The sequence below is a fragment of the Heterocephalus glaber genome, unplaced genomic scaffold (genome assembly GCF_053883595.1).
Source record: "Heterocephalus glaber isolate CG9 unplaced genomic scaffold, H.glaber_assembly_v1.0 deba00001662, whole genome shotgun sequence".
Lineage (NCBI taxonomy): Eukaryota > Metazoa > Chordata > Mammalia > Rodentia > Bathyergidae > Heterocephalus > Heterocephalus glaber.
This window is the reverse complement of record NW_028258403.1, coordinates 14,728,048-14,755,812: the sequence shown is the minus strand read 5'-3', so window position 1 is coordinate 14,755,812 and position 27,765 is coordinate 14,728,048. Positions and strand designations below refer to the sequence as shown.

At 37.9% G+C, this 27,765-nt stretch overlaps 1 protein-coding gene across 14 annotated transcripts in view; it reads right to left on the bottom strand.

The window, feature by feature from the left end:
* Nucleotides 1-27,765, bottom strand: part of Npas3 (neuronal PAS domain protein 3) — an 872,828-nt gene that overhangs the window by 48,485 nt on the left and 796,578 nt on the right. For all 14 annotated transcript variants that reach the window (XM_021246625.2, XM_087197268.1, XM_087197265.1 and 11 more), the window contains one exon: nucleotides 26,029-26,147. In XM_021246625.2, coding sequence (XP_021102284.1) covers nucleotides 26,029-26,147 — 119 coding nt within the window. The remainder of the gene's footprint in view (nucleotides 1-26,028; nucleotides 26,148-27,765) is intronic.

Genomic DNA, 27,765 nt, shown 5'->3' with positions numbered 1-27,765 from the left:
ACTCAGATCAGTCTTTGGAATGAAGGGCAGTGCTGCAGAAACCTCTCCACCATCTGTGGGTGGAAAGGCATTGGGAGTCAGTGTACTACAGTGATGAATTTCAACATTCAAAGGTTGGAAGTTGCTGGGAAGGTTGTGTTAGGATTAAAACTGTCAGTGGCCAAGGAAGATAATCTCATAAGCTTGGAAGACAATTCCAGACAAATATCTCTGTGCAGTGCAGTCCCCATCCATAGTATGGGAGAGGAAAATAAATTTTTTTCATAGGGTTCTATTTGATGTGGTCCCTGCTAGCCCCACTATCACCTTAGGTGATTCTCTACACAGGCAGCTGAGACTAAATAAAACAATAAACAAGGGACATTAATGCACTTTCCCTGGAATTGGGTAGAGCATGCTGTTCTGCTGCAGTTTTGCAATGGATTCTCCAAATCTATCATAATTAAAATCATAATTCTTCGGGCATAACCTCATTAGTGCCAAAATATCACATCTTGGGCTATTTCCCTGGGATTTTAGCAAAATAAATAATGATTCTTTTGATTATTGGGAGCAACTTGTGCTATCATGACTGCCAAGTGAGGATGCAACTGTTTAAAACAACTAGAATCAGCATGGCATTTTTTTATTCCTACTTTGATTTAGGCAGAAAATCAACTCCCAAAGGTGAGGCTTTGGACAATAAACCCTACTCTCCCACACTCTCTCTCCATGTACTTTTGAAAGGAGAGGTGAGGTTAGCAGTTGATTGGCAGGTACTGTATGTGAATTACTTAGACTCAAGGGGCAGGTGCTTTATTCTTTCCTGGTCTCTGTGTGGTCAGATAATGCTTTTCAAGTGTCTAAAATGTTCCTGCATCATTTTGTGTACCTCATCCAAATTACATAATTTCATTTCTTCAAAAACATCCCTGATATTTTATCCCTAATCTATTGTCAGGCAGTGTCCAGACTCTCATGACACAGTAATGAAAAAGGGCAGACACAGTGGGAACAATAAGATATCTCAAGTGTTTCTGGCTGCACTGGGGACCCAGGTGAAATCAGGAAGGCCAAGCAGGAAGCTTCCGCAGAGGTCCAGGTGAGGGAGAAGATGGTAGCTCAGGAAGAAATGGTGCTACACAGTCACATGTTGGCTAAGTGTGAAGTATAGTTTCTGATGTTTTTAAATATGGGGTCTCAGATAAAGAGTAAAGTGGAAGGATGTGCCTAAGCTCCATCCAGAGCCCCAGGATGGAGAGCAGTACCACTTACTGAAAGGACTGGTGGAGGGCTCTGGGGATGGGTGGGTTTATTATGATCAGGAAAATGTCAATATTCAAATGAAGATTCAGTTGGACACAGAAGTTTATATGTTCTTTTCCAGTGTCAATATTTTCCCAAACATTATGCAGTGATCTTCTGTATGGTAAAATAGAATAGGTCCAGAAATTTCATACATATCCATTATAGTAAAAGCGCTGTCAAGACAGGGAAATGAATTATATGCATGCTACAATCCTGATTTAAAAAAATGTCTGAGTGGACAAACAATGTATTTTCTGATAAAACACTATTGGGTCAGGACTAAAGACAAGTAGAGCAGGCCAGAAAAACAATACTGTTCTATAGTAATAAAATTATGTGGCCTGCAAAATATATTCATTAGACAAATTTTATTCTTTAATATTTTATTTTAACATCATTTCCAAAACACCTATCTTTTCAAGTGTGGGAAGATATATCAAAATCCAGAGTAAGGAGCTGGGGGGTGTATGTAGCTCAGCGGCAGAGTACTTGCCTAGCATGTGTGAGGTTCTGGGTTCATTCCCATGACTGAACCCTGACCCCCCAATAAAAGCAGAGAGCAGGAGAGTAAATCCATTCATCCCAGGTCATGTTCAACCTCAGATATAAAATTTGGGGTGTCACTTTGTTTAAGAAGGTTCAATCTGAATGTTCTAAGAAGGCAAACAGTTTCCTTAGGCTCTGCTATTTCCCATTTTGCTTGTTCTCCCTGGAAGACACATGTGTTAGGGTCAGGCAGAAGAAAGGCAATATATGGGGCTCCCTCCTGGCAGAATGTACTGGGGCGTATTTAGAGAACAGGGGTCCATTCTCCAAAGGCTCCCCTTCTGACAACCCTTCTGCACACCTTCCCAAAGCAATGACCTTCTCCTGGTAGCTGCTGGAGGACTGCTGCTTGTGTTTGGTTTCCTTAATCCTGATAAAGCACCAAGGAGGGCTTAGGTAGTAATTTATTTATAAGAAATTATAATAAAGCTTTAGCAATTTGAATGCTATGCAGAGAAGTGGGAGATAGACTGTAAAAAGGGAGGGTATCTAAACTTAGAAATGAGCATTATGACAATCTTTTGGTTTATCTACCCTTGGAATCAATTTTGTCATTTTTAATTGACCGATTTTCCCTTGTTTGCTTAACATTTATTAATTGATTGTTATGCTCATGCAATTAATTCAAATGCTGGCAAGTTTAACTCAGAGAAATTAATTTTCTTTTACCAACATGCCACTTAAAATACATTTTTGGAATCCGGGGTTATTCAGAAATTACCTTCAAATTAATCAACAAGGAAATTAGATGGTAGTGTCCCTTGACATCTGTCAATCCAAAATATGTCAGATTCTTCTTTGTGTTTGAGTGAATTTTTTTCGGCTGAGTAAGGAATAAGAAAAAGCTTGGATATTAAAGTAAAACTACTCTGTATTTTTATTTTAATAGGCAGAGAAAGTGAAGAAGTTCCTTTATATAAATATGCAATGTTTAAGTGATTCTTACTGAAAAAGATTTGCAGAAAAGGAGTACATTTCAAAGAGGACATAAAAAATAAAGCTTATCTACTTCTTCCTAAGCAGCTCTTTTGCCACTTTTCCTTATTTCCCTTTTTTTGAACCCTTCCTAGAAGCCAACAGTCTAGTAGGCTTTACAAGGGCAATGCTGTCAGGAGGGCAGACATGGATGCTGACTCCTGAATGAGACCCATGGCACAGATGGGTACAGAGCATGGGACAGTGGAGAGGGGACCGGCCTGACCAGGCACAGTGGAGGGGCTCTCTTTGAAGAGGCAGCATTGGAGCAGAATTTTTATGGGTGAATATGACTAGACAGGCATTTAGGTTGGAGAAATAAGCAAAAGCACACATGTGAAATTGCATTTTGTGTTCTGGAATCGAGAGGAGTGCAGAGAGATGACAGAGTAGACTAAGTAGGGAAAGGCTGCAGTATGTGAAACTGGATGGACTGTGGAATGCTGTACATAGGAACTGTGACTTTATTTTATACATAAAAGGGGAGCCACTGAAGAATTCTGAAGCAAGGTCATATGACTTGATCTGAGATTTAGGGCAAAAAACTCTGAAGGCAATCAATCAACCAACCAATCAACCAACCAACCAAACAATCAATGTTTTACCTTTATCAGGCACTTCTCTGTTCTGGGCTCTGGGGCTATGATAACTATTATGGAGCTCATATTCTATCTATCTATATCTAATTAGAGTGTGATCGGAGATATAGTAGAAAGGCAAATAATAGGAATGGCCAATAGCCTGTCCAGATGAGGATGAAGATGGGGATAGGTCGGACCACTCTATTTTTGACAACCCCTCTATTTCATCAGAGTTCAAACATAGTTATTGAGTGTATTGCCTCTCTCAGCATTTTTTTTTTTTTTTGGTTCCGGGGATCGAACTTGGGTCCTTGCGCTTGCACAGCAGGTGGCGAAACCACTGAGCTAAATCCCCTGCCCTCAGCCTTTTCTTTTTTATACACTGGGAATTGAACCCAGGAAGTACTACATTCCAAATCCTTTCTATTTTCTGTTTTGAGACATGGTCTTGCTAAATTGCCCAGGCTGTCCTCACACTTGCAATCCACCTGCATCAGCCTCCTGAGTACCCATGTGTAGCTGTGTAACTGAGTACCTTGTTTACCACACTCAGCTCTCAGACTGTTTTGATTTTCTATCTTTTACCTCCCAGGTCCAATCATTGACACCTGAGAACTCTTTCTTTACCATGTCTCTTACTCTTTTTTTTTTTTGTACCGGGGATCGAACTCAGGACCTTATGCTTGCGAGGCAGGTGGCGGAACCACTGAGGTAAATCCCCGGCCCACCATGTCTCTTACTCTTGACATCACATCCATTCCAAGTACCCTTAGTCTAACACACCATCGAAATCTCACATCTGGACCATGTGCTTGGCAGCTTCCCAACTGGTGTCTTCCTATTTTTTCTTTTTGGTGCTGGGGATCGAACCCAGGGCCTTGTGCATGCTAAGCATGTGCTCTACCACTGAGTTATGCCCCCAAGCTTGGTTTATTTTTCTCTACTCTGGTCAGCTCTGCATTTTGCTGCCAGATTTATCTAAAGAATCTTTATAGTAAGCAAAGTAGGCCAAGTGATATAATGTCCCTTATGGCCTTGGTGTATATCTTTGAAACAACCGTATGATTTGTCCAAACCTCAGTTTTCCACGCGGCAAATAGGGATAATCATCCTTTCTGTCCCATTTTACAGAATTGTTGGAAGAACCCAAAGAAACAGTGCAATTCAGAATACCTCTGCAATGGTGTAGCACTATGTAGATATAAAATATTATTAACGTTACTGTTGCTATTCAACAATCTTAAATAATTCTGGGATGTAATTCAGACCTCTTAGCATATTATGAAAGACTTGTGACTATTTAGCCTCAAACCTCACATTCTAGCATAATTTCTATGACTCCTCCTGGACTCCATGTGCTTTGTACAGCACCTCCTGCAAAGGACACTTTGTTTTTCTGGTACTGGGGATTGAACTCAGGACCTTGAGCTTGTGAGGAAGGCGCAGCACCACTGTGCTAAATTCCTGGCCCCTGCACAGCACCTCCTGAATCTGCCTTGTATTTACCATTCTTCATTCACACCATCTTTCAGACCAAGAAACCCTTCTTTGTCCCCTCCCACTGACAGAATAATATTATTCTTTATGTCTACATTGACTTCCTTTTCCCTTTGGCCACTCTAGCCCAAAGCTTTCAATTTCTACTATTTATTTCTCCCATCCAATCTCACAAGGTATTCACTACCATGTACAGTTCTTTCCTGACTCTGCTTTTGTCCTTAGAGGAAAGAATGGGTCTCTTATTTCTATGTATACCTCACAGGCCCAGACTACAGGAAGATGACAGACTATGTGGATACTCTACATGTACCTACTGTGTGATAACTCACAAAGTTCTAGCTTTATTTCTTTTGATTCTTACAATAGCCTCTGAGGCAGGTAGAGCAGATATTAGTATCTCTATCGAACTGGAGACTAAAAGAGATGAAGTGTTTTGTTGTGATTACACAGCTACAATATAGGTTTGACATTCTTCAAGTTCAGTGTTCTTTTTCACAGTCTGCTCTGCATTGCCTGCCACTCTCGATTCTTATTTTGATCCATCTCAGCAATCCGAAAATGTTCAGCTCTCCCTTCTATTTCAAAAACCTTCTAAAATGGATTTGCCTTTAAAAATTTTTACATTAGTAAAATGCTTCTTGGAGGGTGGTTATTCCTTAACGCAACTTAGAACTTGAAGAAGCCACCCTGTTGGAAGTGTAGAAAATGTCCAGTGAGTTAAATATCATAGTAGATGTGCATGGCTCATCTGGATGCTGAAGAAAATGCTTTTACCATTTCTACTTACAGGAACATAAAGTCTCTATACTACTAAGTGCAGATTCTGGTAATGGATTACTTTATTATGAATAAAGTTCAAAGAGGTAAATATACAGTTTCAATCACTAATAAAATACTCAATTCGAAGTTGGATAATATTAACACCGTATACCTAATCTTTAACATTAACCAAAGTGAGCAGGAATGACATGGATCCTTAAGAGGCCCATGGTGCTCCGGGTCCATTGTGTGGCCTAATCCCAACAACCTTGATTCATGGGCACTTCTGTGTAATCTTTTAACCTGAGGCAACTCACAGACTCTACTAAGGTGACAGGGCTATAGTGGTACCTTCCCCCATCCTCCTCCTATTTTATGAATATGCTTTCTGCCTTTGTTCTCTTCAGAAATGGATAATCTGAAGGATTCTATTAAAAATAGTTTTTCTTCACAAAACTAAATGCTCCAAGATCAGAAATAAAATGAGGGTGACATCAATTCCTTATGATAAACATAAGCTAAACCAATACCTTCTGAAATGCTAAAATCATAGACACTGCAGTTATAATCCAATATAAAATTGGGCAGTCACAGTCACTTATTTTCACTCATAATAGCTAACATTAAACTCATAATAACTCTGTGATGTTTCAGAAGAGGTACTGTTACTCCTTTTCAAGAGTCTCAGGCAGGATAAATACTTTCCCAAAGTCACAACCAGAACAAAACCTACATCTGTTGATTCTTTCTTTGGTTACTTTTGAGACAGAGTCTTGTTATGTAGTGCAAGCAAGCCTTGAACTCACTATGTATCCCAGGCTGGCCTTGAACTTGTGGCGATTCTCCTATCTCAGCCTCCCGAGTGCTGGGATTACAGGTGTGTGTCACCATGCCTGGCTATACTCCACAATAGTCAAATACCACATCCACAGACCTTTCAGCCCTGGTATTCCATGCTTTTAAAGAGGAACAAGGAAAAGAACATAGGGGAGGACTCTGAGAAGAATTTGTGGTATTCATTCTTGGGGACAAAAGGACAGTGAAGAGGCTCTGCCATTCTCTAAGATGGATTATGCATTTATACTCCATCTTCTTGAAAAATCAGTGGAGTGGGGAGGAAGACACAGATCCCAGATGACACGAAATGTTGCCTGCCCACATTCCACTGAGACCATGGCTCCCTAAACCCTCACTGTTACACTTTGGGCCTGGCCTCACCCTGCTGCCTCTCCTCTCCCTGTTTCTAAGTATTCAGGTCAAAGAGGAGAGGAAGCTGCGCAAGAATGAAACAGACACTTTCTTGGCCTCCCTAGTATGTGAAATGTGTTAAATGAGTTTTCTGTGTCATTCTTTTCCATATTCTCCTTTTCCTTTTCTGCCCAAAGACTCATTCTGTTCTATTTCTGCTGATATCTATGATCCTAGATTGCACTCAATTCCACTGCTCATACCCTGCCTGTTTCCTTAGTGCTCAGTTTTAAAGAATATCAAGAACAAACCCTCTAATACTGGATGCACTGCTTTACTGTGGTTGCCTCAGCCTCATTTATTCACCTGGTTTCTCTCCAGCCACCACTTCAGGGGTCATGGGCGCCTCTGAGTGGGTCCTCCTCCTGCTGTTCCTCTCACTAGTTACCTTCTTAACAGGCTCAGGAATTAACTGCTTCATGGTAACTAAGTTGCCTCTTTACAAATGTCTAAACAGAGTATTATTTTCTTTAAAAACTTTTAATTTTTATTAGCACATGATTACAGTACATAATGATTATATTCATCATGGGGAGCAGGTACATGTTTGTAACACATCTTAATTCTTTCCACATCCTATTCCCTTCCTCTCCCTCCCCCATCGCTCCATCTCTTGGGCTTGTAGTCTTCAGACTATATTACTTCTGTACCTTTTGAACAGATGATTATTATGACTCAATCCCTTGGAAGCTCCTTCTGAGCTGAGAGTCCATCCAGCCCTAGGCACTGGGAACTAAGAGCCGTTTCTCTAGTGTGTTAGTCTCTAACCAAAATACCTGAAATCATCAATCCATTAAGAGAAAAGTTTATTTTGGCTCCAGTTTTAGAGGTTTCAGTCCATGATCAGCTAGCACTGTTGCTTTGGATCTATTGTGACACATGACAGAAGTGTGTGTCAAAGCAAAACTGCTCACCTTGTGGTCAGGAAGCAAAAGAAAGTGCAAGAAGGGCCCAAGAGTCCCGTAATTTCCTTTAAAGGAATACCCTCAAAGACCTAAAGGCCTCCTACTAGGTTCCACCTCTTATGGTTCTGCCACCTCCTAATAGCATCATTCTGTGGACTAATCCTTGACTACATGGGCCTTGTGGACATATATGAGATGGAAACTACAGCACCTTGGAAAGGAGAGGTCTATATTTGTTGCTTTTGCAGCATGGACACTTGCCCTCACTCTAGGTTGTGGGGAGAAGATGAGTGGGAACAAATACAGGAAGAAAAGCTTCAGGGAAAAACAAATCACTTCTTTACCTCAGGAAGTATTCTCATTGGATTTTCCTGTTGTAGTTGCTGATGTCAGATTAAGGGACCTGTAGGTTTTTCTGGATATATATTTTCTTGCTTTGTAGGGTATTGGCTGCATGATCTGATAAAAGCTGTGACTAAATGAACCCTACAATTTGTATTCCCACAGCCATGAGTGTGTTGGCTACTCCTCCTCCTTCTCTTTCTCCCCGTTTGGCTCTGGAAGGTTCATTACTTACAGTTACTGCAGAATCAATCTGAACTGGCCAAAATCAGTGATGGAATTTATAGCATAATAAATGCTCTGCCACACAAATGCAGTTACACATGAAAGGCTTGGGAATGTTCTTTTGAGCAATCCTTCTACACTGTAGAAGGTACTTTATTTTTAAAAAAATCAATTTAACAAAATCATTTTAAGCATATTTTGAGAAATATAATCCTGACAGCAACAGAGACATTTTTCCTGAGGCAGGTATTTTTGCAGAAAACAATGCTAATGATAAAAAACTTAGCATTCTGGAACTTGGAAAGGGAATTATGTACATCTTTTTCATTCTTCACATAGGCACTTTAGAGCTCCATTTTCTTAACCTCACATTGCATTCCACTTTCTCTTTAAATTTTTATTTTTGTGACAATGTTTTAACACTTCTTAAAGCACATTAATGAACTATTCTTTACAAAGAATCAGCCGTACCAAAGTTGGCTTTGACAGGCAGGCAGAATTTGAAGTACACTCAAAAGACAATGTACAGATTGGGGTATCAATGCTTTTCCTTTTTAAAAGTCTGCAAGTTAAAAGATTACGTTGGTATCTTGCCCATTTTTCTTGCTAAGTGCCCATATTATGGGTGAAGTCTATTTTGCAGCATTCTGATACACAGGGAATTGAACTTGAGCTTGAAATACTGAAAAAAAATCAGAAAGACAGATGGTAGACCGTCCTCCCCAAAACTCAATTTCATATTATGCATGTGATTGCTAATAGGCAAGCACTAAAAAACAATTTTCTTTGGCAGAGAAGGGCTGATAAATTGTCAACATAAAGTTAGACTGTGGTTGCTCCAGTGATCGAAAGCTCGTCTGTGAGTTTGGTCCCATCAAAGTCGGCTTCTTACAGCCGTATCAAAATTTATGAATGCGTATGTCTATAAAGTGACTGAAAACAACCCATAATGCATGTTTGTTTATTGTGTATCAGATCTGTTGCTTTAGTACATGCAAAGAAACCAAACACACACCCAAACCCATTTGTGTCCAGTTTTCTAGCCTCTGTGTTGATAATGAAAAAGTGCTAAGAGCCAACTGGGAATGTGATTTCCCCCTCAATCATGAGAGCTGACCTATACAAAAAGATCTACTCTTAAATAGCACTTGCATGGTTTAGGAGTGGAGTCCGTGGGGTTATACCAGAAGTAGATATGCTAGAAAGCAACTGAGATATTGATTATCTGGAGAAGAAAAAGATGTTTGAAAGAGAAAAATAAATAAAGTCAAACAGATAAAAACAACTCAGCTAATGACCTGCAACACAAAGCACCAGAGTCTCTTACTATCTTTAATAGAAGATAAAGCCTATGCAGACACTGCAAAAATAGTGAGAAATGGAGAGATCTCATTTTTCAAATTTTTAAAAATTTTTCAAATTTTAAAAATTTGTTAAAAGAAATAATCATTCAATGTGAGAATATAAAAAATTTATTTTCTGGGGAGGAAAGACTGAAAATCCAGTATCCATATAGTGTATTTAATTTTTTTAAAAAAACTCACTTATAGTGTTGAATATTTGCACAGTTATAAAATTCATATTTCACGTCATCAGTTACTGTTCATGTGAGCGCAGTTGTTTACATATACATTATAACTAAACATGATCAGAACAAAGGGATTGGGTGCTCAGATAACACTGTTTACAAAGGTTGCTATAATTAGTCTAAGAGCTGAATAGTCAACAAAAATTAGAAGTAAATGAGTTGAGGAACTCATACTTTCTCTAATGGAGAAAAGAAGTCATTGTTAAAGCATGGGATTTTACCAAATAGTTTATTGAAGGGGAAACTTAGCTACTTGAAATGTTTATTAGAGCCCAGTACAGAGTCATTTCCAAGAATCCAGATACTTAGTGGTGTATAGACCACATACTCAGATGACTGAGGTCTAGTCTCTGCTTCCCACTTCGATGCATTTTGTAATCCAAGATTTCAGTGCCCATGGATTTCATTCCCCACCCATTCCCCAGTTCTAGGAAAGCCATATTTCTCCTCTCAAAATGTCTATTTAAGCAATTTAAGATTCAGGAAAAAAATTGTTTTTTTGGCAGATTGGCAGAAGGAAAACTATAACTGAGAAAATTCTAAAAGGAATTCTCGAATGACTTATTTAAATCTACATACTTATTCTCTTGTATGCTAAGTACAACCTTCATGGTCTCCCTGTTAAAGAATCATGTTCTTTTTCTTATAATTAATCTAAGAAATTTTGTTAACACGAACTGCTTTGAATTTCCATCCTTGTTATCCTAAACCCTGATTATCTGAAGGGGTTGGGATTGCATAAAATGAAAGTTCCTATTCGTATCCACATTTGCTGAGCCAGCCCCAGATGTCTTCGCCCCTGGTTGCCTACAGCACTGAGTTCCTTCTGCTCCATGCACGCCGTGCAGTGCATCTCTCTGATGATGCTGTTCCCTCTGTATGGAGTACCCTCATCTAGTAGCTTCTCAGGGTAAACCTGTCCTTTACAAGCTGGCTAAAATGATGCTCTCTTTGAGATCCTCTACTTGTCTGCCACACAGGTTTACTTCATCCTACTGCCCTCAAACACTCCTCCACCACAGCACGTATCACATTCTCTCACAATCATGTCTTTGTGCATCTGCCTAATTCTAGACTCTACTCCCTGGGCCAAGGATGTGATTTTATCCATGTTTGTCTTCCTAGCACCCAGTATAGTGTGCAATACACATGGGTACACAATCAGCATTGACTGCATGATTGAGTGAAATCAGTTTCTAAATACTCTGAACAAAAGGCAACATTGAAGAGTGAAAAGTATAAATCATTTTTGGTTCCATTGGACTTTTGTTTTTTCAGGTTCTTATAAATGGATAAGGCTTATTTCCAAAAACATTCCCAGTATGTAGATATAAAGCTTCGAAGAAAAGCTATATTCTGAAAGTAGGTGGAACAATTAAAATTAGTTATTTCATATCCAGCTGGAAGGAACTGAAGTAGATAAACTCTAGGGTCACCATATGCCCTGTTCAGCATTCTTTAAGGCACAGGGAGTAATAAATTTTATCTTCATTGAAATAATACTACTGAAATATCACCTTGATTTTGATGTCACTGACGATTTCTTCTTACCTCCATGATGTCAAAAGGGAATTATTATTAGAATGACAGATTACTAATGATACTGTAAAAAGGAATAGCTGAAATTATTATAACCCAAACACCCAGTATATCCATTCTTAACTGAGCCTCACTGTTTGGTACTTTGAACAGAGTTATTCTGTGGTATCACAGCTGTGTAGAAATTATTCTAAGCAGGAAGTAAATCAGGAGCAGGTGCCTATGAATTTTCACTAGCAGAGTTCTAGCCTTTTAAAAATTTTAGGACTGGATGGTATGATTAGGAGGTGTGATTTATGAATGCAAAAAGGAAAAGATTCTTTTGGGGACAATGTCTTGTGGGCTCCTGTGGCACATCTCCACTGTGTGGGGAGGAAGATTGCACAGGGGTCTCTTTAGGCTTAGCAGTATTCTAGCCCTTTATGGGACAGTGACAGTATAAACCAACTCAACAAACCATTGTTTCTAAGCTTCACTACCTTTTTCACCTACTGAGAGCTTTGCTGTCAATCCACATCTACTTTTGGGTTTTAATTCTCCATGGTGGACCAACAGAACTCTCTGAGTGCTTGAAAGCCCAGCCAGAGGTGCTAGGGACCACCACTTTTAAGTACTGGAGTCCAACTCCACAGACATTAATGTTTCTCTACTGTGCCAAGGTGCTTTGGATCTGGCCATTATGGGACATTGGGAAAATTACATCTCTTTCCATATCTTTCTAAAGAAAAGATAGAAAAGACAGAGTCAATAGAGAAGATACTAGTTCTTAGTAAGTCAGCAAATGAATAACGATGTTTTGCATTTCCATGGTGTTTTCTTGGAGAAGTTTAACAATTATAATATTAATTCCACTGATTATAAAAAAGCATCTACCCAGGGCTCAACCACCTGTAGGGTTATTTCAGGCCAAATAATAATCAAGTGTCTCTAGATTGTGCTTTTAAAGTTTCAGGTCTTATCAACTGAAAACTTAAAACCACTTCAGACAATGCTAGTAAAGGTGTTCAACAATAAGTCAACTGCAAAGAAATTAAAGAGAAAAATAGATAAATTTAACAAGTACATTATGTCATATGTTATTTAGGATACAGAGAAGGGTTAGTGTATACTGTGTTAAAGTGAATGAAGAAAAGAAATTTGACACAGTTCACGACATAAGGCAAGACTATTTCTCTCGAGTCACCATTTTGTCTTTGTCCTCACTTTATGAACTAGATTGATTTTCCAGAGGCTGAGCGGTTTCATGCTACCCATACTCTCCAAGGACAAGGTACACAAGTTCCCTGAGGCCTCTCAGAGAATTAAAAATTTCAATGCAAGTTCACCCATCAATGACTAGTGAATATCAAAGACAAGTCCTGTTATTTACCTTGTTTTTATGGAGGAAACTGAAGCACACAATAATTAGGCTGACTGTTCAACATCATAGATTAAGTAAGGAACAAAGTGCTGGTAGTGGGACAGAATTTTACGACTCTCCCCACCAGATACTGCTCTATTAAGCCTCTCTGTTTTCATGACTTCTACAAGGAGTCATGAGTTTGAGGGACATTTGAGAAGGGGCTGTTGAGGACTATTAAATATATTCAGAACTACCAAGTAATAATCAAGTGTCTCTTGATTGTGCTTCTAGAGGTTTAGCCACTAGAACTGGGTACAAGTGGGGTACAAGTTAAATATATGTTGATTTAAAAAAAACTGAATATGACAGCATGTCAGAGAGTACGTCAACCATCAGTGTAGCTATTTTAAAAGCAAAAGGAAGAAAAATTCAACCTTGTATAATCAGCAGGACCTGGAAACTAAAAAACATTTTTATAACTTCACTGGCTGCACATTCTCATCTATAAACCCCCTTTAAAGAACTGTGTCCCAAAGAAAGAGTATGTTCTGGGCTTAGTATAAATCATGTATATATTTATAAATTCATTCACTTTTCAACAAAATGTTATTTAATTTCCACTATATGTTTGAGATCATTCTAAGAACTCTAGGCTATTATTATAGTGGAGAAGAGAACAATATACAAACAAATGTATAAAATAGTGTCAGGTTGTGCTAAATGCTATGAAGAAAGATAAGTCCATGGATAAAGCAGATGAAGGGATTGAAAGAATATACCTGAGCTATTTTTTTTTTTTGCTTACATTCTTATATTGGTACATTTTAGGTATATAATACGTTTACATTTATCATTGGGTGCTTGTACCTGTACATGATGTATCTTGGCTCTTATTTTTCCCCCATTCCCCTGCCCTCCCTTCACCCACTGCACCCTTCCCTATTTACAAAGACTTTGTTTCCATTTTTTCCTTTTTTCATAGTTTTTCCTTTCCCTTCTTTCCCTTCCTCTTCCCCTCCCACTTCCCCTACCCCTTTGGACCTTTTCTTCCTGAGCTATTTTTGATAGAAGGTGAAGAAAGTAATGCTTGAGCAGAAATCTCAATGAAATACAGGGGTGATCCACAGAAATACCTAAGGACAATATACATTCCAAGGAGAATAAATACCAGGTGTGAGGGCCTAGTAAAGGAAGGTGTAAATGCTACTATACATTGTAGTCAAATGACTATATATTGGTCATTTGTATAGATGATAGCCAACTATGTGTTGAAAAGTGATGTTTCCATCGTAGCAACTTAGAGATATCTGTTGCCCACTGTTAGTTCAGAGAAAGAGACAGAGTGAGTGAGAAGGAGATTGATGGAGAAGGAGAGGGAGAGGGAAAGAGAGAGGGGGAGGGGGAGTGGGGAGAGGCAGAGAGAGGGAGAGAGGAAGGGGGGGGGAGAGAAAGAGACAGAGACAGACAGAGACACCAAGGAAGCAGCTCAAAGTTTCTCTCTTGAATATTACTCTGAAAGGCTGTGAGCTGATTATACAGATGATTCTTCTGTTGAAATAAGAGTCTCAAAGATCTTTGCAATGAGGACATTCTTCTAGTCTGATCTCCTCTGGATGGTGCCATAATAGGGTTTAAGCCACAGTGGTAGGCAGCCTCCCCTACAGGGCTCAAGAGATGGTATGTAGATGTTCCTACCAAACCCGAAAGCTTACGGTTCACAGTAGCCTAGATATCTCATTTATTCCAGAAATCAACAGCATCAAATTAGTCCTCCCCTACTTCATTTCTTACATTAAAGGGCAATATTAGTCTTGCTGTGATGCTAAATCAATTCCAAAGAAAATCATTTGGTATGTGCTTCTTTTAATAAAGGGACAGATGACGTATTTCATTCGTATTTTGTCCCTTATAATCAAATCAATATTCAGAACACTAAAGCAAGGAGAAAGTTCCCAGAAATAAATGCATTTTCTATATTCAGAAGAAATCATTTATTATTCTAGAGCTCATATAACTTCCAGGAGATAATCTGAAATATTGTCGATGAATTACTACTTTCCATAGTTACGGGTGCATATCCAGAGGCAGGAAGTTGAGGTTTTGGATAGTTTAGATTCACCTTTATCAGGCCCACAATATGAGTTCTGAAAATACTTCACATAAAATCTGTATGATGTGCTCACGATGGACCAGGCATTGTGGTAAGCACTTTACTGGCATTATCTCACTTTATTTCACAGTAGCTTTATAAAGGAGGTTGGTTCTCTTGGTGCTTACATTTTACAAGACAGGAAACAGATTCATAAAGAAGTTAGATAATGTACTTAAAGTCAAAGAACCAGGAAGGCAAGACTGTCCAAAATCCTTAGCTATTTGAAGTCAGAGCCTCAGTACTTACCATTTTTCATTAGCGTGTCTAACAGGGGCCAAACAGGGCTTTGTACCTGGAAGCCCTTAAAATCTTCAGAGGTAAGTAACTGCTACTTCAGAGGATGGAGGGAAACAAAAATTGTGGGCTACTGATGCTGTTTTTAGGGCATGTCAGAATGTCAGACTACCAGACCTGAAAAGAATGATGAATTGTGCTTGTGTTTGTTTACTTTTTAGTTCATAAGTCATTTGTAAAAAACTAATTTCAATAGGCCAACATCTCATTAGAAAGATAATTACATAAACAAATCTATCAGATTGAGAATATATTTATAGAAATATTAACTATAAGTTTTTGAAGGACATAAATGATGTATATTCACAAAATGTCATTACTTTTTATGTCAGTTATGTCATTTTCAAAGTGACTATCCCTTTTGTCATTCCTAGCTAGCAGATGCCCAGGAAACCAACCTGCAAAGATACAGCATTGGTCAGGAAGAGGTTCTGTTATCTCTCCTACTTTCTGTAATCTGTATAATGGAAAACGAAGTACCTGTAAGTTAGCAACACACTTGGGTTGGAGTCACTGACAAACTTAGAATTTACAGACACTTCACAGAATGGCTAGTGATTATGCCTCTAGTTGGCAAAATAGCTAGCTGATTAGTCCAGGCAGAAGTGACATATCCCAAACTCGAACTACTGTCATGCCTTGGTAATGGGAAATAAATTCTTTAAGATCAGAAACAATGTCAGCTGTATTTAAAACGACACTGGAAACTACGTTGTAATGGACAATTGTGCAGAGGTGAGCAGAGACTAAAATGAGATAATAGGATTTTAAAAATTTGATTTTATTGGTTCTCTCTTCTATTTGCATTTTTCATCAGGATAACCTCTGCCAGTAAATCCTACCCTGGAATTTTTTTTCTCCTTCAATTTATTCTGGGTGACTGGGTTGACTGAAAGGCAATAAATGCATAGTCTTTGAAAGTCTGAATGGGTTGACAGAATTTTTGGTCTTTCTGAAAATTCATCTATTGATGTGACAAGACAGTTACATTTTACACAGTTTGGAATACTGTAGTCATCATTTTAAGGCAACACAAAGCTGAAACAAAAGCTTCAGGAGAAGTACTGATATGTCCAGACCCCTGGTACATCTGTGCATCTCAGGTCGGAAGAAATATCTAGATGATATCTAGTATATCCACAGTGGTCTAGGAGAAAGAGCAACTCCTGATTGATGAGTTCAGTTGTATGGGGCCTTAGAAATCTCAGAGAAAGATTACTTCTATATTGTCACCTACACTAGTGCTTAGCACACATCCATACCTGCTTCTCTTGGTATAATTAAAACTTGCTCTGTATAGGTACCCACTTGGGAAAGGAAAGAGCAAGCTTCTAATGACAACACTTCACATATTCTTAGACATCTCTGAATCTCTGTAACATTATGGAATTGTCTCTCAAGGCAAGATACTGGTAAATACTATTCTAATTTTCAAAAGCCCCCAAAATGTTAATCTCCCGGGAAAAAAAAGACTGTCAAAGATGACTTAATAGAAAGAAAATGGCGATCAACAGAGGTTGATAGGAAGTCATGATGAATATATGACATTAATATGACTCTTCCTCTTGTTTTCTAAAAAGAATCCTCAATTGATGGCCAGAGGGCACACTGTGGATGTGGTATATTTTGAGTTTGGTAAGACGTTGATGAAGATTCATACTACCCTAACAGTCAAGGTGGAGAAATGGAAGCCAGATCATAATATATGGTAATCTGGGTTCATAGCTATTCCAGTGGTCACATCTAAAAGACACGGATGTCAGCTAGCAAGATATCTCATGGTACACCATAGGACATAGACTGTCAGTATTTTTTGTTTATATCTCAGAAATAGAGGGCATACAATTCATTTCAACCAACACTCATTCAGTGACAACTATATTCAGCATACTGTAACAGATACTGAGGGAACAAAGCAGAATAAAAACGTATCCAGCAATCAACACAGTGTACTGGAAAAAGAGTGTGGGATTGGAGGTCAGAAGATCTGGATGTTTCTCTTGGTCGGTTTTGCCATTGATTATTTATGTGACCTCAGATCAATTTAAACTTCTGTGCATTACTTTTATTTACCTTCAAAAACAGGAAAATAGAGATAATTAACAAAAAGAATTATTATCTGAAATTATATGAAAGTGCTTCATAACATGGAGAGAAGATACATGGCTGAGTTTGTATTATATTTCTGTAGGAAAATTCTTACAATTAATTGTTTCATTTTAGAGATGAGAAAACAGGCACAGAGAGCATAAGTAGCAACTAAAATGACATTTTCATACAGAGGAGAGGGGTTACTTTGACTTATATGTATTTGAGAAAATAAAAAAAGAATTGATTTTTTGTATGATGCTATGCTGGAAAAGAAAACAGCATCGTCAAAACTATAGCAGTGTTAATATGCTAACATATTTTAGGAAAGATAATTGGATGATGTAGCTAGATCATGGGTGGTAAGGTTTCTAGGAAAGAATGGTGCAGATGGTGATAGAAATGGTAAGCTAGGGTCAGATTCTTAAACATGTTGGGATGATGAACCACCAATAATACAGCAGCAGAGAAGTAAATGCTGAAGCTTGGGAAGAAATTTGAGGTAGCACAAAATAGGATAGAATGGAAAAGTAAAATCTGAAAGACACATTGGGAATTTCTCACAATGATTTGGAAAAAGGCCTTAAACTGGAGAAATAAAAACAAACACAGGCAGACATGATCAATTTTGGCAATGCATTAATGTGATTGGTGAACAAGGGGGAAAAGTGGATATTTTAATATTATGAACTTTATTGAAAAATGAAACAAAGAACTAAAATTCCAAATGACTGAAACAGCAATAATTTCGTGCTATTATCTTGAGACTTGTTAATATACACATTCAATCAAGACCAAATTTGCATATGCAGAGCCTTCAACTTTGAAATTTACTTAGCTGTGATTTTTGACATTGAAAATTCTAGTGACATACACCTAAATAAACAGGAAGGAAGGACCAAGTGGTACTGAAAATAACTGTCTTGACTATAGATACAATTTAAAAATATTAAAATTTCTATAATCTGATATTTCTAAAAAAGATTTTCTGAGAAATATATTTTACAAGATTGTTCCAATCTGCACAAGGAGATTACAATGTAAATTTGAGTTTTATCCTTCTGTTGTCTAGGAGTTGTTGCACTTTTGTCATAGAATTAATATGAATAAATGGGAGGGAAAATGAAGAGGAAGGAAAGAGTTATTGTAATATTGATGAAATATGTTCTGTAAGATGTGTTCTTAAAAATTACCAAAAATATCATCATATTAAATAAGATTTTGTAAACTGAGATCAATGGATAAACTTCAAGGATTTAAGGACGTACAGATACAAACAAATTTACTTTAGGAGAGGATCTATAGATTTCATCAAATCTTTAAAGAGATCCATGACATCCAAATTGAAACAAATAACTGTTAAAATTCTGCACGCTCCTTGCTCCCTAGATTAGGTCGAGTATGAATTTTTAAAAACAAACAAGAGAAGCTTCTAATTTAAAGGACAAATGTTTGTGTTTAGAGGAAAGATAGCCTCTTTATTTTTTTTTTTGTACTAAATTCTTTTATTGGTACATTGTAGGTATACAACACAATTACATTTCTCATTGGGAATTGTACCTTTATATAATGCATCTTGGTTCTTATTTTTTCCCCGTTCCTAGCCCTCCTTTCATGCCCTCCACCCTTCCCTATTTACAAACACTTTATTTCCATTTCTCAGAATTTTTTCCTTTCCCTTCTTTCCTTTCCCCTGTGCCTCCCACAACCCTTACCCCTTTGGACCTTTTCTTCCTATGTTACATTATCAATTATTCATTCTAATCATTGGTACATTTTAGGTATACAATATAATGACATTCATCATTGGAAATTTGCACCTTTACATAGTCTCTCTTGGTTCTTATTTTTCAACCTTGCCCATCCCTCCAACCCCTACAGTCCTCCCTGTTTACAAAGATTTTGTTCCTATTTTTCCATTTTCTCATATTAATCCCATTCCCTTCTATCCTTTCCCCTAGCCCTCCCACTTCCTTCCCCTTTGCCCCTTTTCTTCCTATTTCACATTACCTATTATACATTTAGTCCTTATTTACACTTTCAGTTTCTCACACCAGAGAAACTATTTGGTATTTACACATGTGTGTCCTATTTACTTCACTTAAGAGTATTGCTTCAATGTGCATCCACTTAGCTATAAATGTCTCTAATTTCTCATTTTTTATGGCTGAGTAGTACTCCATTTTATAAAAAAACCACACTTTCTTTATCCAGTTTCCAGTTGATGGGCATTTGGTCTGTTTCCGAGTTTTAGCTATTACAAACTGCACTGCTATGAACATGGGTTCACATATATCACTGTGGTATGATTCTTTTAATTCTTTGGGGAAGATCCCCAGCAGTGGAACAGCAGGGTCAAATGGGATTTCCAGTCGTAGTTCTTTGAGGTATCTCCATACTGATTTCCAGAGTGCTTGCACCAGTCTACACTCCCACCAGCAGTGGAGCAGGGTTCCTCTTTCCCCACAGCCCCGCCAGCATTTGTTATTGGTTGATTTCATGATAGCAGCCATTCTTTCTGGAGTGAAGTGGAATCTCAGCATTGTTTTCATTTGCATCTCTCGAATGACCAGTGATGTTGGACATTTTTTCATACGTTTACTTGCTATTTCTACTTCTTTGTCTGAGAAATGTCTGTTCATTTCAGATGCCCATTTTTGGATGGGGTCTTTAAATTTGGGAGGTCTGATCTTTTTAAGTTCTTTATAGATTTGAGATAGTAGGCCTTTGTCTGAGGAAGAGCAGGTGAAGATTTTTTCCCACATTGTGTGTTGTCCCTTCACACTGCTGGTGGTTTCTCTTGCTGTGCAGAAGCTTTTTAATAAGAAGAGATCCCACTTGTTGATTGTTTGTGCTAGTTCACAGGCAACTGAGGTTTTGTTCATAAAATCTTTTCCTACACCGATGTCTTCAAGGGTTCTACCTAACCTCTGTTCCAACTGGTTCAGAGTTTCTATTTTAATATTTAGATCTTTAATCCATTTTGATTTTAGTTTAGTGCATGGTGAGAGATACAGGTCTAGTTTTAATCTTTGACAAGTTGAAGCCCAATTTTTCCAGCACCATTTATTGAAGAGGCTATCTTTCCTCCAGTGAGGGTGTTTGGCTCCTTTGTCAAAGATGAGATGGCTGAGTGTGTCTGGCATTGTTTCTGCATCTTCTAATCTGTTCCACTGGTCCTCAAGTGTGTTTCTTTGCCAGTACCATGCTGTTTTTATCACAGTAGCTTTGTAGTATAGTTTCAGGTTGGGGATTGTGATACCCCCTGCCATGTCTCTGTTACCTAGAATTGCTTTTGCTATTCTGGGTCTCTTCTTGTTCCAAATGAATTTTTGGATTGTTTTCTTGAGGTCTATGAAGTATGCTGGTGGGATCTCAATTGGAATTGCATTAAATCTATATAGCAGTTTTGGAAGTATGGCCATTTTCACTATATTAATCCTTCCTACCCAGGAGCAGGGGATGTCTGTCCATTTTCTGATATCATCTTCAATCTCTCTTTTCAGAATGCCATAGTTTTCAGAGAAGAGGTCTAACTGTTTGTGTTTATACAAGGCAAGAGAATTTTTTCCAGCTAGCTCGCATGCTCTAATTTATGCTTTTGTTACTTCATGTACAATCTGTAGATTTAGTTATAGGTATTCTTATTTTATTTTTTGGGTACCAGGGATCAAACTCAGGACCTTGTGCTTGCCAGGCAGATGAGGCTCCACTGAGCTAAATCTCCAGCTCAGCTATTCTTAAAACTGAGGTTTATGAGATATCCTAACAAATCAGTGAATCTATTAATTACTGTATTTTCTCTTTCTGATTCTTATATCACAGGGAGACTAGATAGGATTTCAGAAGTCATTTAGGTGAATACTTGGCTACCAGAAAAATCTATACTCAAGTCATCCCAGAGGAGGGATTTTTACTTTTACTAATCCTGAGTTTTCACATACTCCTTTAGTAATCTGTTGTCATGTCACATCTGTTAGCATACATCACTCTTTGTATTTACAGATATCACCTCTGAAGAGTTCAGAGACATTCTCAGCATCATATAAAATGGAACAGAAATTTTTTTCTTTGTTGTTTCCCAGTCCAGATAGTTTTACTATGTCATTTCATTTAGGACATTGCAATAAGTAGGGATAAATACTCCAGAAACCACAGTGGTGCTGGTGGGTATTTAAGAGCAGATTAGAAAACTGAAAGTCCCATACCAATGGAAACTATCCTCCAAAGACAGGAGCTAAGGAGGCAACTGAATCAGTCTTTACTTATATAATTTTCCTGATTACATATCTCCTTTTACCCCATGTGCTATACCTAAGAAACTCTCCTAGACAGAGACCTAATCAAGAAGGCAGAATACTGATGCAAGGCAATTTAAATGAGAGCCATGTTAGGCAAAGATATGTGACCAACAATGAGATCTAAACAACAGGGAAGCCCCTACGGCATAAAAAGTGGCTGGACCAGATAACATACTGCTGTGGATTTCAAAGGAAATGAAGACAGAAACAACTGAATGTCAGCTCATAGTTGGAAAACTTCATTAGAGAGGGCAACTTTCCTGAGGACTAGGGTGTGGCAAACTAAGCCACAACAATTTATATTACATTCTCTGCTTGACTTAGCCTGTGGAGACTGGCACTTCTGTGGCTGGAATTCTTGGTTATGCAGTATGCATTGGGTATCCCTTACCTGAAATGCCTGTATTTTGTATGTTTTCAGATTTTGGAATATCTGCACATATATAATGAGATATCTTGGAGATGCAACTCAAGTTTAAATATGGAATTCATTTATGTTTCATATATACCTTATATACATAGCCAAGGAAGTTTGATGCAATGTTTTTAGTGTGTCTGTGTTTTTTACTATAACCTGTCACAAGAGGTCAGGTGTGGAATTTTCTATTTGCAGTGTTAAGTCAGTGCTCAGAAGTTTCAGACTTTGGAGCATCTTGGATTTTTGGATCAGGGATGCTCAGCCTGTACATGAACAGACACGAGAGTCCTGGAAAGCAAGGTAAATCTCCATAACTCCTTCGGGACACTGAAATCACCAAGCATTCCTGCATTAGTGCAGTGGGACACTAAAGACGATGCTAATGACTTACACAAGAAGGTTTTCTTTCTTTTAAAAGTTTAAATTAACTTTTCATATGTTGAGGTCCATCTCATCCTGAGCCTTTCTTTGGACTTTAACCACAAGCAGTGAAGCAGAGGATCTAATCTGTCAAACTGTGGAGTCTAATTGTCTGGATTCAATTTTGGCTTCTCAGTAGCTACTTAAGAGCTATATAAATAGGAGAAAACATTTCACCTACTAAAGCCTCAGTTTTTCTACCTACAACATGGGCATGATAATAGATTGCAGAGAGGAGATTTTGAAATAATAATGACTTACAGATTTGAAAAAGAGTATAAAGTGCTTGGCATAGTGCCTGTCAGTGTTCAATCTACAATTACTGTCAGTGAGGACAACAGATAAAGAGACTGAGAAAATAAGAAAAGTCTAGGGGCCGGGGATTTAGCTCAGTGATTCCGCTGCCTGCCTTGCAAGCAGAAGGATCTGAGTTCGATCCCCAGTACAAAAAAAAAAAAAAAAAAAAAGTCTATGTGCCAAGGTCACAGAAAAAATGGAAAGAAATATAGTGACCACAAAACAAGGCCTTAACATCTTAGATCTGTAACTAAGGGAAAGGAAAGATGCATACAATGGTAATAAATTAAAGGGAATATTGAGAGTAAAGAGAAATTATCATCGCTGTTTCTTTTTATATGTGTTTATTGTGTGGTGGTGGGGTGATTATCAGTTTTATTGGAATGTTTTATAAGCTGCTGGATTTATGTACTGAGAATGAACAGATAAACAGGGATGTTATTCGGCTGTGTCATGCCATGGATTCTCATCAGATTTTCCACTAACTTTTAGACAAGGTTAATTAATGAGGGATGTTCACTGCAGAGGAAGTGAAGAAGAATGGCTGGGTCTGTTAGATGATTCATCTGACCAGGAGGCAGCAGATGAAACAACTCTTGCAGGTAGTAATTCTGGGGAGGGCAATAAGGCAATGGGTAAAGACTTTCATGGCCTCTTGAGAAAGACTTACTGACAGGGTATGTCAGGAGTATGGGCTCATTAATAAGACATCATTTGATGGGATCTGGAATGGCTTCTAAATTTTTTGCCAATTCTGTTTGTTCAAGGTTTCATTTTAAAATATTTTGTTTCTCAAAGGTCCCTTTTGTAGCAAGGTATCTTTAGTCCTAAACTCAAGTTGCTTCACAGACATTTTTCTTCCATTTGTTCTATGATAGTCCCTTTTTATTCATCTCTCATAAGTGATGTCAGCTCCTCACAGGAGGTGATCCTGTGATTCTGTGATCCTCCTCTCTAAAGTGCTCTCCACAGCTCCCATAGGTCACCCCCTCGTATCACTTCACTCTGCACAGTAGTGTACCATGATGGTTAATTGCATGTGGTATGGAGCCAGACTCCCCAAGCTCAAGTTCTGCTAACTCAGTGTGTGATATTGTGTATGCTAATGAAACTCTCAGCCTTAGTTTCTTTATCTGTAAAATGAAAACAATAACAACATTTTCCTGTAGGATTATTGTGAAAGCTAAAATATGTAAACTATATCAGGCCCAGCATACCACAGGGATACTTGATGTTAGCTGTTGTTAGTTTAATATTCAATACTTTCTGAAATTACCTTCTTTCTTGTTATAGTCCATCTCCTGCTACTAAAAGTAAGCACCATGAAAGCACTTTTTATTGTTCAGTGCTGGACTTTCAGGATAGAGAACAGGTTCCATAGTAGGAACTCAATACATCTTTTTTGAATGAATGAAAGAGCTATTGGTATAAGACATTCACTTGTCTTAACGTCAGGCAGTAAAAACAGCTTTACTAAGGTGCCTGGCAAATCAAACAAACACCACAAGATAACTTGGTCTTTTGCCTAGGCTGAAACTCTTTTTCTCCATTTCTTCTTACCTATACATGCAGTTATTTGCAGATCCAAAAATCTGTAAAGCTTTGTAATAGCTAGTTTGCAGTATGAAATAAAAATTAAACTTTCTAATGATAATGAATTATGCTAATGATTTCTAACAATATCCAATTCCTTACACCAGAGATATGCCCCTATAAGCCCATAAAAGCCAGAAAAGGTGAAGAAAGATGTTGAGACAGAAAAGTAAGAATTGAAAGGAAACTTCATGGCTCCTAAACTCTGGAATGTAAAGAATGCCTCTTTCTAGCATTGAAATAACAATAGTTTTGACATCTGTAGTCTGTTACAAAATTTCAAACTTGCTAATGCTATGCAGTTAACATTTAATAAATGCATAGTGTTCAGGAAGGTAGGGAAATACAACTTGGTTGTACGGTCTTAGGCAAAATGGTTTTTCTTTCCCCAAATATAGTACAATGCTTTGCAACAAGACTCAGAAGGGTGAAGCTACTGAAGGCAGAGCTGCCTAGTCACCTTCTCTTTAGAGCTTTACAACTGGAAAAGGTCAAGGTTGTGCACCACATGCTTTTCAGCCTGTAGGACAGCTGGACTAAAGGTCGTCCTTGGAAGGGTCTGCCTCCCCACCTCCTTTCTTTCTTCTTCTTTTTTTCTAAGAATTAATGTCAGAGAAGGTGCCCTATTCTAACTTTATGCAGCTGCTAGACTCCTGATGTCTTACATAAAAATTTTAAGGCTTGATGATCACCCCTGACAATGCTGTGGTCACTCTAAAGAACTGAGTTATCAGAGGTTCTAAAAGTCTAAAACTGAGAGAGGTTCTGCTAGCCACATTGCTGGTTCATTCTGTTATGGTTTGCCTTCCTACATATAATACATATTGTTTAAGAAATCAGTTAGTGTGCTGTAAAACTGATAAGATTCAAGTTGCCAAAGGCATTTCATAAATTTCATAGGTCTTAATTTATGTTGCTATAGTAACTGAACGTTGGAATTTCTTGAGATTAGAAATTTTTTTATCCTTAACCTTAAAATAATAATATTTTTAGTATATGTGCTGCCGAAGCGAGCACAACCTTAAAATAATAATAATAATAATAATAATGTAGCTTAATTCCAGAACCTAGTCTTTGCTCATGAAGAGTGTATACTTTGCACATTGAGTATTCCATGTAAACTAAAGTATGACTGAATGCTCAATAATTTTAATTTCAAAATTAATCTTTCTAAAATCCAACACTATTTTCTTATTTACATATACAAGTCTAGATGGCCACCATGTTATTAAATTGGACAATCTTTCTCTAAAGAGGAAGGGGAAATTTGGAAGCAGAAGTGAGAAAAGTGGAGTTCTCAAAAGTAGCAGTACTAGAATACTCACTTTAAGGTCTGATGTGCATTTGGCTCAGTTTTTCATACAGAGTGAATTTCTAGCAGGTACTGAAGCACTTGGTGTATTATTAACCAGTGTTTTAAGAAAAGATATGACCTTGGGGCATTAGAGCACCTGCAATGTCTAAAGTGATAGGGGGGTAGAAAGAAGCCTACCTTGAGACAGGAAGATGAGTAGGATCTTATGAGTTGCTCAAGGTCACATGTGTTAATTATATGGACCCAAAGCAGCTGAAAAACTCAACACAAATTACCTGGGAAGAAATGTCTCCCCTCCCAAAACCCAGCTTACCTTATATCCTGATGATTTGATGTGCACGCCTCGTTTGGTCAGAGTAGATTTCATTCGGATGAAAAAGGAACGCTCAAGAGTGTTGTCAGTGGTTAGCAGACTGGGGCTGGTTGACTCCACTGAGGAATACAAAAATACATACACATGTGATTTCGATCTTTACACAGCGCCTCACAGTTACTGCTCAGGTGCAATCCTTGAGTTCACTAAAGATAAATGACGGATGGGTGCTGAGAGCGTAGTAATCAATGTATCTCATTTAGAAAATGTTTTCTTTGCAGAAAATAAAAAAGAAAAATTAATATATCAGAAGTAACTTTCCAGTTGTTAGTGATAGTTTTTCAGGTCTCTTAACTTGCAGTAGCATCCTTAGTGGAGTCTAACATTAAGTAACAAACTCACTTTGAGGCTTGGCTAGTATGGCTGGAGAATACTGTTGGCAAAAAGGAGGTCCTCAAAGGTTTATGTCATAGACCAAGGTATAGGCAGAGACATGCTTCTGATGAAGGGTAAGGAACTGCTCTTTGTTCTCTCTATCAATTCTTTCTATCATGTCCCTACTGGGGAGTTCCAGGAATCACAAAATTTGCAAAGCTTGGTAGCTCCATCTTGATTAATGTTCCCACCATCCTGAGTTGGTTTTGTTCACTGTGGGGAACAAAATGTATGAGGTCTTCTCAATTGCCTCCAGGTAGAGGGATGGGGACAGTATGCACAGATGGGAAGAAATGAAAAGTACTTTTTTTTTTCGGTATTGGGGCTCGAACTCAGGACCTTGTGCTTGCAAGGCAGGTGCAGTGCCACTGAACTAAATCCCGGCCCTGAAAAGTACTTATGATATCAACTTCCCATTCCTGTCCCAATGGCATCTTGCCCTAGCCCCCCAAATAGGAAATAGTTTTTTTCCTCACTTTTCTGCTTGTGATATGAGAAAACAAGTTCCCTCTCTTAAAATAGTTAGCTTTCCCTTTTATATGTTTTTAGACGAAGTGGAGTGTTTTGACTTATGAAACTGAAATACTTTGCAATCTTGCTGGTATAAGAACACTTCTATGCAAACAGGACAAAGGCTGACATGTCTACTTTCTTTAAGAACAAGCTTCTAAGGTATTTTACAAATTAGGTCTTCCTGCAAATAGATTGATTTGGGGGCTTTAAGCCTAATATATACTCTAGTTTTACTCTTACATATGAAAGTCTTCTTATTCAAAAGTTTAAAAAGATAATGGGCAAAAACAATTAGGACTTGTTTTGGGCAGCCCTATACTAACAGTAATTCTCTCTGGAGTGGAGGTAATGAAATACACATAATAAAGAGACTTAAGAATGAGGGATATGTGAAAATAGCTATTAAAAATAGACAAAAATGGGCAAAACAAGCTTAAATTTTGAATTATGAAATGCAATTCATATATTTCTAAGAGTAAGTCATCTCTGTTTCTCATATTAAACTTAGTGATCAGATAAAAAGAATGAAAGCTACTCTAACAACAGAAACTGCTACTTGTGGTCCAGGACTTTTCTTGTACCATTCATTCTTAATAAGACTATATTTTCCTACATTTTCCTACATTTTCCTATATTTACAGCATTTTAATTCTGGGTTGATGGAACAACTGACAAATGTCCCCTTCTTATGTGTCTCTCTTAAGGTTTTCCTTTCCTTCTTTCTTTTTTTTTTTTAGAGCGCATAGATCCGATGTCATTTTAAATGTACAGCTTTTTATCACTCGCGGG